This window comes from Mustelus asterias, unplaced genomic scaffold (assembly GCF_964213995.1).
Source record: "Mustelus asterias unplaced genomic scaffold, sMusAst1.hap1.1 HAP1_SCAFFOLD_124, whole genome shotgun sequence".
Taxonomy (NCBI): Eukaryota; Metazoa; Chordata; class Chondrichthyes; order Carcharhiniformes; family Triakidae; genus Mustelus; species Mustelus asterias.
In genome coordinates this window covers 256,690-267,557 of record NW_027590162.1, presented here as the reverse complement: position 1 = coordinate 267,557, position 10,868 = coordinate 256,690, and the positions used below count along the sequence as shown (strand labels likewise).

The following is a 10,868-nucleotide window of genomic DNA, read 5'->3' as shown; positions in this document are numbered from 1 at the left end:
CCATATAAACCACATCTACCGCCTTCCCTTCGTCAATGTGTTTGGTCACATTTTCGAAGAACTCAGGGTCACAAGCAAGTTGGAAGGGCACAAATATCCTGGCTGGGAGCTTTGCTAGTGCAGTTCGGGGGGATTTAAACTAGTATGGCAGGGAGGTGGGGATCAAACTATTAGGTCTATAAGTGTGGAGGCTGGGGACGAGCTTGGGGCTGGGACAAGGCTGGCAAAGAAGAAGAGCACTCTGGGGGAGGACGACCTCACTGAGCCTGGAGGTCTGGAGTGCTTATACTTCAATGCAAGGAGCGTAGCAGGTAAGACAGACGAACTTGGGGCCTTAATGCGCACGAGGAATTTGGATGTGGTTGCGGTGACAGAGACTTGGTTGAAAGAGGGACAGGACTGGCTGCTGAATATTCCAGGGTACAAGTGTTTTAGGCGAGACAGAGGAGGGGCCAAAAGAGGTGGGGGAGTAGCGGTATTAGTTGGAGAGCATATTACAGCGGTGCAGAGGGAGGACAATTCAGAGGGGTCGTGTAACGAGTCACTCTGGGTGGAGCTTAGAAACAGGAAAGGCGCAGTCACTATGTTGGGGGTGTACTACAGGCCCCCCAACAGCCCAAGGGAAGTGGAAGAATGGATATGTCAGGAGATACTGGATAGGTGCAGGAAAAATAGGGTTGTTGTAGTGGGAGACTTCAATTTCCCTGGTATAGACTGGAAATCGCTGAGGGCAGGGACTCTGGATGGGGAGGAATTTGTAAAATGTGTACAGGAGGGTTCGTTGGAACAATATGTAGACAGCCCGACTAGAGAGGGGGCTATACTGGACCTGTTACTGGGGAATGAGCCCGCTCAGGTCTTCAAAGTTTTGGTAGGGGAACATGTGGCAAATAGTGACCACAATTCTGTTAGCTTTAGGATAGTGATGGAAAAGGATGAGTGGTGTCCCAAGGGTAAGGTGTTGGATTGGGGGAAGGCTAACTTTATTGGGTTCAGGCAGAAATTGGCAGCTCTTGATTGGGAGAGGCTGTTTGAGGGTAAATCCACATCTGGTATGTGGCAGTCTTTTAAGGAACGGTTGTTAGGGCTACAGGACAAGCATGTGCCTGTAAAAAAGAAGGATAGGAAGGGTAGGATTAGAGAACCGTGGATAACCAGGGAAATTGAGGGACTTGTCAAAAAGAAAAGAGAGGCGTATGTTAGGTCCAAGCAGCTAAAAACGGAGGGAGCTCTGGAGGAGTACAAAGAAAGTAGGAAAGTACTCAAACGGGGAATTAGAATAGCAAAAAGGGGTCACGAAATGTTCTTTGCAGACAGGATTAAGGAGAATCCCAAGGCATTTTATTTGTACGTTAGGAACAAAAGGGTTGTTAGGGAAAAAATCGGACCTCTCAGGGACAAAAGTGGGGACTTATGCTTGGAGCCCAAAGAAGTAGGGGAGGTCCTAAATGAATACTTTGCGTCGGTATTCACAAAGGAGAGGGATGTGTTGACTGGGAGTGTCTCGGAGGGGAGTGTTGAACCGTTGGAGAAAATCTCCATTACAAAGGAGGAAGTGTTAGGTTTGTTAGAGAATATAAAGACTGACAAATCCCCAGGGCCTGATGGAATCTATCCAAGGCTGCTCAGGGAGACGAGAGGTGAAATCGTTGGGCCTCTGACGCAAATCTTTGTCTCGTCACTGGACGCAGGTGAGGTCCCAGAGGATTGGAGGATAGCCAATGTGGTCCCGTTATTTAAGAAGGGTAGGAAGGATAACCCGGGTAATTATAGGCCGGTGAGCTTGACGTCCGTGGTGGGGAAGTTGTTGGAGAAGATTCTTAGAGATAGGATGTATGCGCATTTAGAAAGGAATAAACTCATTAACGATAGTCAACATGGTTTTGTGAGAGGGAGGTCATGCCTCACTAACCTGGTGGTGTTTTTTGAAGAAGTGACCAAAATGGTTGACGAAGGAAGGGCCGTGGATGTTGTCTATATGGACTTTAGTAAAGTGTTTGACAAAGTCCCTCATGGTAGGCTAGTGAAAAAGGTTGGATCTCATGGGATAAAGGGGGAGGTGGCTAGATGGGTGGAGAACTGGCTTGGTCATAGAAGACAGAGGGTGGTAGTGGAAGGGTCTTTTTCCGGCTGGAGGCCTGTGACTAGTGGTGTACCGCAGGGCTCTGTATTGGGACCTCTGCTGTTTGTGATTTATATAAATGATCTGGAAGAAGGAGTAACTGGGGTGATCAGTAAGTTTGCGGACGACACAAAACTGGCAGGACTTGCAGATAGTGAGGAACATTGTCAGAGGCTACAGAAAGATATCGATAGGCTGGAAACTTGGGCAAGGAAATGGCAGATGGAGTTCAATCCTGATAAATGCGAAGTGATGCATTTTGGTGGGAATAATGTAGGGAGGAGCTACACGATAAATGGAAGAACCATAAAGGGTGTAGAGACGCAGACGGACCTGGGTGTGCAAGTCCACAGATCTTTGAAGGTGACGTCACAGGTGGAGAAGGTGGTGAAGAAGGCATATGGCATGCTTGCCTTTATAGGACGGGGCATAGAGTATAAGAGTTGGGGCCTGATGTTGCAGATGTATAGAACGTTGGTTCGGCCGCATTTGGAATACTGCGTCCAGTTCTGGTCGCCACACTACCAGAAGGACGTGGAGGCTTTGGAGAGAGTACAGAGGAGGTTTACCAGGATGTTGCCTGGTATGGAGGGACTTGGTTATGAGGAGAGATTGGGGAAACTGGGGTTGTTCTCCTTGGAAAGACGGAGGATGAGGGGAGACTTAATAGAGGTGTATAAAATTATGAAAGGCATAGATAGGGTGAACGGTGGGAAGCTTTTCCCCGGGTCGGTGGTGACGTTCACGAGGGGTCATAGGTTCAAGGTGAAGGGGGGGAGGTTTAACACAGATATCAGAAGGATATCAGACGCTACGACAACGGGTGAATGAACACCGCTCGACAATCACCAGGCAAGACTGTTCGCTTCCTGTGGGGGAGCACTTCAGCAGTCACGGGCATTCAGCCTTGGATCTTCAGGTAAGCGTTCTCCAAGGCAGCCTTCACGACACACGACAGCGCAGAGTCGCTGAGCAGAAACTGATAGCCAAGTTCCGCACACATGAGGACGGCCTAAACCGGGATGTTGGATTTATGTCACATTATCAGTAACCCCCACAGCTTGCCTCCTGGGCTTGTAGAATCTCACTAGCTGTTCTGTCTGGAGACAATACACATCTCTTTAACCTGTGTTGAATGCTCCCTCCACCCACATTGTCTGTACATTTAAGACCTGGCTGGCTGTAGAGATTTGCATTCTAATCAGTATTCTGTAATTTGATTTCTGTGTCTGTTTGCACTGTTTGAGAACAGATATCCACTCCATCTGACGAAGGAGCTGTGCTCCGAAAGCTTATGGTATTTGCTACCAAATAAACCTGTTGGACTTTAACCTGGTGTTGTGAGACTTCTTACTGTAGAACTCTAGACAGACATTCCTTAAAAAACTGCCACCTCTCTTCAGTTCATTTCCCCGAGAATACCTCCTTCCAATTTACTGCTCTAATTTGCTGTCTGATGTCTTCATATTTCCCCTTCCTCCATGTAAACACTTTCCTAGCTTTCCTGATCCTCTCTTTTTCCAACGCAAGCCTAAAGGAGAGAGTTATGATCGCTATCCCTAAGATGCTCTCCCACTGAGAGATCTGACACCTGTCCAGGTTCATTGGTCAGTATCAGATCAAGTACAGCCTCTCCTCTTGTAGGCTTGTCCACATGCTGTGTCAGGAAACCCTCCTGGACACACCTAACGAACTTTTCCCCATCCAATTCCCTTCACCTTGGGATATTCCAATTTATGTTTGGGAAATTAAAGTCTCCCATCACAACAACTCTGCTATTACTGCATCTCTCCGGGATCTGTTTCTGTTTCTGATCCAGTTGTTTAAAGTCTGAAATCAGTGTCAGGGGAACTATTGAGAAAAATTGTGAGGGTCAAAATTAATCTCCATTTGCAGAGGCAAGGATTAATGAAGGATAGTCAGCATGGCTTTGTTCGAGGGAGATGATGTCTAACAAATTAGATTGAAACCAAGTCTGTACCGATGCAGATGCCTCTCTGATCTTTGGAACAAGTTTGGTGAACCTTTGTGACACTTTCCAGGACAAAATAATTATCCTTCCTAAGGTAAGGGGACCAAAACTACACACAGTTCTCCAGGTGCAGTCCAACCAAACTGCTGTACAATTAAAGTAAGACTTCACTTCTGCTGTACTCAAAACCTTTTGCAATAACGTCCAACATATCATTAGCCTTCCGAATTGCCATCTGGACCTGCATGTTAACATCTAGAGTCCTTTTGTACATCTACATTTTCATAACTTTTGTCTTGACAGGTATATATCACAGGAATTATACAAATTCATCCACTCACAGATATAAAACATGGTGTCACCTTGATCACACATTAAGTAGCAATTCTTCACTCAGACAGACAAAAGGTCATTGTACAATACTGAATAAATTACAATTAATTACCTGATACTATATACAGGGATAAACATGTAAATGAATCCAAAAATGCTCAATATGAGTAAGATAGAAAGATGTAACAGCAATCCCTTTGCTACAAACTGCAGGAATTACTTACCAGGTTCCAATTGTTACCATTCACAGAATTACTAATTGAATACTCACACACAGCTGCTGAATATAAACAGGGACAGTCAAATGTACTGGAAATCTACATGAAAAAATAAATTGAAAGATGAACAAATATCAACACATTATAGTTTTAGCAGCTAGTGTTTATCACAGTGTCTGAGATACATGTCACCTTAAAGTACAGAAGTATCCCACACTTCAACACAACGCAAGAGACACATGGATAAAGATTGATTCCTACACCCACATGGATAACCAGAGAATCACAGATGTAAAATTAATCCTACTTTCTCAAACTCTCTCGAGACAGATGGAAGAACAAGGAATTCCAAAACATACTAGAGAATGACAACTACAGAATGATACCTACATTCAAACTTTTGTTTTGAGAAACAGTGAAGCAAAATGAAGTTCACTCTCACACAGTATCACAAGTAGCATCCATAGAATGAACCCTGCATTCACACACAACACCACAGACAGACAGAAAAGCACACTCAGATGTTGTACCAGAGACCGATGCATACAGTATGATTCAGACACTTATGCAGTGTTTGTGGGTTATTTGCATGCCTGCAGAACTGAAATCAAACTCCCATTCAATTCAAGACACTGGCATGAGCAGAATTTACCCCATATTAACATACACAGTAGAGACTGATATAGTGCATGAGTCACAAAATTATGTTCAGCCAATCTCACACATGCAAGCTGGCAATCAACAGACAAATACACATTTTGTTTCACATACTGTACCCAATACTTACAGGCACATAATTAATCACATTCTGTACATGAAATAGAGAGATGCTATTTCAGTCCCACACTCAGCCTCACTGATTTAGAATAGAATCCCTCCAGTGCAGAAGGATGTCATTTGACCCATCAAGTCTGCATTGACTCAGCATTTTACCCAGGCCCTATCCCCATAACCCCACAAATTTACCACAGCTGCATCCTCTAACTACACATCTTGGGATACCAAGGGGCAATTAACATGGCCAATCCGAATAACCTGCACAACTTTGAACTGTGGGTGGAAACCGGTGCACTTGTAGAAAACCCATGCAGATAAGGGGAGAATATGCAACCTCCACAAAGACAGGCGTCCGAGGCCGGAAACGAACCTGGGTCCCTGGCATTGTGAGGCAGCTGTCTAACCATTGTGTCGCCCGTTCTTGCAGTGTACTTCACAAATGGTGCACACTGTGTATGAATGGTTGAGGGAGTAAATGCTGAAGCTGGTGAATGGTTTGCAAGTGAAACCAAAAACTAGATTTGTTTCTGAGATTATTTGGTGTTGTTGGAGGTGCACTGACCAGTGAGTGGAGAGTATTCCATCCCTTACCTAAATGTGGAATTCAATTGTGGAAAGTCTGTTGGAAAATAGGAGGCCAGTCACTAGCTATGGACATGCTCTGTTCTATTTTTAAAGCCACAGTCATATTGTGACAGGATACAAGAAGTACCTTGTACCCATTTATCGTTAATTACAGTCACAGAATGATGACCATGCTAAAACATAATTAGAAGATAAGAAATTGGAGCAAGAGTCGGCCATTCGGCTCTTCGAGTCTACATTGCCATACAGTGAGATCATGACTGATTTTCCACTTCAACACCATTTTTCTGAACTATCCTCGTAACCCTTGATGTTTTTGATATGTAGAAATCTATCAATCTCACTCCTGAACATATTTAATGATTAAATCTCCTCATATCTCTCCGCATTGCATTCTATCTGCAAAATTGTTGCCCATTCGCTCAGCCTCTTCAAATACACACAAGGAGTCTTTGCCTCCTTCTCACAACTCACACATCCACCTTGTTTGTGTCAGCTACCAATTTGGAAATATTACCTTTAATCCCAAATCATTGATACACAGATTGTAGATAGCAGTGGCCCAAACACTGATCCTTGTGGTAGCCCACTTGTCATAGCCTGCTAACTTGAAAATGACCCATTTGTTCCTACCCTCAGTTCTCTGTCCATCAGCTAGTTCTTAGTCTATTTCAGGATATTCTCTTCCCCCGCCCAGCACCCCCACCCCCCACCCCCCACCCCCCCCCCCCCCCATTCCACGTGCTCTCATTTTTTTCTTTATTTACCTCTGGTGTGGAACCGTATCAAGGCTTGTAGCCAGTAATATCCAATTCTGATTCCACTCCTTCTTGCAGTCAGCTTTTTGTTTTAGCAACAATGTCAATGTGGCTGTTGCTCATCAAACTTATTCCCCTTCCACACGCCCAGATATTGTACACTGCCAGCTCCCGGTGATGGGCGGAAGTAAAGCAGAGCAGTTGGTGCTGGTGAGGAAGGGGAAATGTATGAACAGTATCAGCAGTCTGATAGAGTGATGTGGGATTAGCAGCAGAGAGAATGCGCTGGTGCGGCAGAGGGAGTGAGAGAGTCAGGGGGTTGGGTGGATCGGGGCGGACAAGGGGAAAGGACGGATTGACAACAGACTGGTTGCTGCTCAAATCCACAAACTATGTGTTTGTGTATCTGAACTAACCAATCAGAGAGAGAGCGTCACGAATTGACATCATTGTGAATGAGCCAATGGGGAACAGGGCTTTCAGCAATCCTTCATTAGCATAGGCCTCTGCTTTGGTCTATAAAAGAGGAGTTCCGAGCGCGACTCAGTGATTCTGTGTCTGAAATTAACTGTGAAAATGGTGGATGAGAAGAAAGCAGCTCCTAAGAAGGGGGCGAAGAAAGTGATTAAGAAACCGGTAATAAAGGGCGGCAAGAAGCGGCGAAAGTCGAGGAAGGAGAGTTACTCCATCTACATCTACAAAGTGATGAAGCAGGTTCACCCCGACACCGGCATCTCCTCCAAGGCCATGAGCATCATGAACTCGTTCGTGAACGATATTTTCGAGCGCATCGCGGGTGAGGCTTCCCGCCTGGCCCATTACAACAAGCGCAGCACCATCAGCTCCCGGGAGATCCAGACCGCCGTGCGCCTGCTGCTGCCCGGGGAACTGGCCAAGCACGCCGTGTCGGAAGGGACAAAGGCGGTGACCAAGTACACCAGCTCCAAGTAAAACCACCCATGGACTGAAAAGCAACCCAAACACAACGGCTCTTTCAAGAGCCACCCACAATCTCCCTGAAAAAGCTGTATCATCCATTTAGTTTCAATTAATCTTTCACTCTGAAGCGTCTCGAACAATCTAATTGTTGTTTTTACTGTTGAGCAATGATAGGTACTGAGTAATGCAAGTTGATCGCCCAGCGTCTGATTGATAATGTTTCATAAGTTAATTAATTGGTTTCCGACCGCCTCTGCACTTAGATCTCAGAGGCCCATTTCGACCCGTTTCCCCGACTTTAGAGAGAGAGAGTGAATGGAGCAAATGTGTCAGCTTCCAATTCTGTTCCAGTTTGGTCTTAATAATCGATCAGTTTATTCCCTCTCCGCCCCGGTTGTGCAGGAACCTCCGTCTCGGCACTGGTCAATTTACACCGAAAATGTTCACTCCCCTCTTGATTCTCACGAATATGGAGAACATCCCGTCCGTTTACAGAACGATGTCAATGAGACTTTCTGGCGGCGAGTTCGAGAGTTTTAAAAAGGGCCGAGATTAACCCCGAATGGATCCAGGATTCTAAAAGCAAATCTGCAACTTGGGATAAAATGTGAAATGGTGCAAACACCGATGTTTTAAACACTTTGTTGTTAGACAGTTAATTATTGAGAGTTTATTTGAAATGTATTTCTTGTTTTATAAATACATCTGCGAACTTTTCAAAAATGAATCGTGAAAATTTTGTTATTTTCGACTTATTTTCCGAAAAGCCCAGACTGAAAATCAGAAACTGCCAGATACAGGTTAACTATAGACTGGGGAAGGAGAGAAAGGGAGATTCTTACATTACTCAAAATTAATTAACCATTACCTATTCGTATAATTTCCGAAACTCTTGTTCTTTTCCGCTTTGGCGGCTTTTACAGTTTGAAATGAAATCGGTTGGAATCTGAGATTTTGGCGCCGTTATTTTCCGCCCTCACTCCGTGGGCTCTCCGGATTGGTGAGTTAAGCAGATTTCTGATTGGTCATATGAACAAGATGCTGAGAGGCAGCAACAAAGTGACCAATCAGCAATGTCCGCACCTCCATTCCTCCCGGAGCTATAAGAGAAGCGAAAGGGAGTGGATTTCAGCATTCTTTGTGAAAGTGTTTGTGAGATTGTGCAGATGTCTGGAAGAGGAAAGAGCGGCGGGAAAGCTCGGGCCAAGGCCAAGTCTCGCTCCTCCCGGGCTGGACTGCAGTTCCCGGTGGGCCGTGTTCACAGGCACCTGAGAAAGGGCAACTATGCTGAGCGTGTGGGTGCCGGAGCCCCGGTCTATCTGGCTGCTGTGCTCGAGTATCTGACCGCTGAAATCCTGGAGTTGGCCGGGAACGCGGCCCGGGACAACAAGAAGACCCGCATCATCCCCAGACACCTGCAGCTGGCCGTCCGCAACGACGAGGAGCTCAACAAGCTGCTGGGAGGAGTGACCATCGCTCAGGGCGGGGTGCTGCCCAATATCCAGGCCGTGCTGCTGCCCAAGAAAACTTCTGCGGCCTCGTCCAAGAGCAAGTGAAGCGGCCATTCTTTAATCTGATAACCCCAAAGGCTCTTTTCAGAGCCACTCACTTTTTCTGGAAAAGGGCGATCTATTGTCTGTCCCTCAGATGCTGCGGTGCTATTCACAGGCCAGCTGTTTCCCGCTTTGTTTTATCAATCCGTAGTTCCCCCTGTGTGCGATAGTAAATAGACCCCATCAGTCTCGCAGCAGATACAGAGGAATTCATCAGGCGAATACACCATCCACATTACGACAGTATTGTCACAGGCAGTATTTTAATGCATGCAAGTTGCTGCTTTTTATTAATAGTTAATATCTGGAACCCAGGTTCTGATTTCAGTTGTTAATCAACAATTTCATCATTTGCGCCATTTTTTGTGCAGCAAATAACCATCTGTGCAAACTCAGACTTTATTCCATTCTGATAAAGATTGTCCCTTTTCTCTCAAGACCATACAGATTTAACACATAAGCTCACAGGATCAGTGAAAGGGCTGCTTCCTGGCAGCAGGGAGTCAGAGATGGTGTTATTGTCACGGTGGATTGATCTGTTTCTGATTTGTTTACTGATGTTTTGTTAAAGTCCAACAGGTTTATTTGGCAGCACAAGCTTTCGGAGACTCAGGCTCCTTCAGGTGAGTGAGGAGATGGGTTCACAAACAGGGCATATACAGGCACAAACTCAATTTACAAGATAATGGTTAGAATGCGAGTCTTTACAGGTAATCAAGTCTTAAAATTACAGATAGTGTAAGTGGAGAGAGGGCCAAGCACTGGTTGAAGAGGTGTGTATTGTCTCCAGCCAGGACAGTTATTGATATTTTGCACAGACAAGTTGTGGGGGTTACAGATAGTGTGACATGATCCCAAGGTCCCAGTTGAGGCCGTATTCATGTGTGCGGAACTTGGCTATCAGTTTCTGCTCCGTGATTCTGCGTTGTCATGTGTCGTGAAGGCCACCTTGGAGAATGCTTACTCGAAGATCAGAGGCTGAATGCCCATGACTGCTGAACTGTACCCCGACAGGAAGGAAACACTCCTGCCTGGCGATTGTTGAGCAGTGTTCATTCATCCGTTGTCATAGCATCTGCATAGTCTTTTCAATGTGCCATGCCTTGGGACATCCTTTCCTGCAGCGTATCAGGTCGACAACATTGGCCGACTCGCAAGAATATGTACCATGTGCGTAGTGGATGGTGTTCTCACGTGAGATGGTGGCATCAGTGTCAATGATGCGGCACATTTACAGAGGTTGCTGTGGCAGGGTTGTGTGGTGTTGTGGTCAATGTTCTCCTGAATGCTGGGTAATTTGCTGCAGACAATGGTCTGTTTGAGGTTATGCGGTTGTTTGAAGGCGAGAAGTGGGGGTGTGGGGATGGTCTTGGCGAGATGTTCGTCTTCATACTTGACATGTTGAAGGCTCCGGAGAAGGTGTCGTAGCTTCTCCGCTCCGGGGAAGTACTGGACAATGAAGGGTACTCTGTCTATCGTGTCCTGTGTTTGTCTTCTGTGGCACATCGGAACTGTCGACCGATGAGTCGAGCACCATATCCTGTTGTTATGAGGGCATCTTTCAGCGTCTGTAGGTGTCTGTTGCAACACTCCTCATCTGAGCAGATCCTG

General features: G+C 45.8%; 2 protein-coding genes across 2 annotated transcripts; both read left to right on the top strand.

Annotated features, from left to right (window-relative positions):
- The first annotated feature begins 7,341 nt into the window (after positions 1-7,341).
- On the top strand, positions 7,342-8,416 carry LOC144484721 (histone H2B 1/2-like). Its single transcript, XM_078203158.1, has one exon. The coding sequence runs from the start codon at positions 7,342-7,344 to the stop codon at positions 7,714-7,716; it is 375 nt and encodes a 124-aa protein (XP_078059284.1). The 3' UTR covers positions 7,717-8,416.
- A 454-nt stretch (positions 8,417-8,870) lies between these two features.
- On the top strand, positions 8,871-9,260 carry LOC144484718 (histone H2A-like). The gene has a single exon (XM_078203157.1). The coding sequence runs from the start codon at positions 8,871-8,873 to the stop codon at positions 9,258-9,260; it is 390 nt and encodes a 129-aa protein (XP_078059283.1).
- Positions 9,261-10,868: the final 1,608 nt, after the last annotated feature.

Excerpts from the sequence above, each read along its gene's own strand:
- LOC144484718 (XM_078203157.1), top strand. The coding sequence starts at position 8,871 with ATGTCTGGAAGAGGAAAGAGCGGCGGGAAAGCTCGGGCCAAGGCCAAG.
- LOC144484721 (XM_078203158.1), top strand. The coding sequence starts at position 7,342 with ATGGTGGATGAGAAGAAAGCAGCTCCTAAGAAGGGGGCGAAGAAAGTG.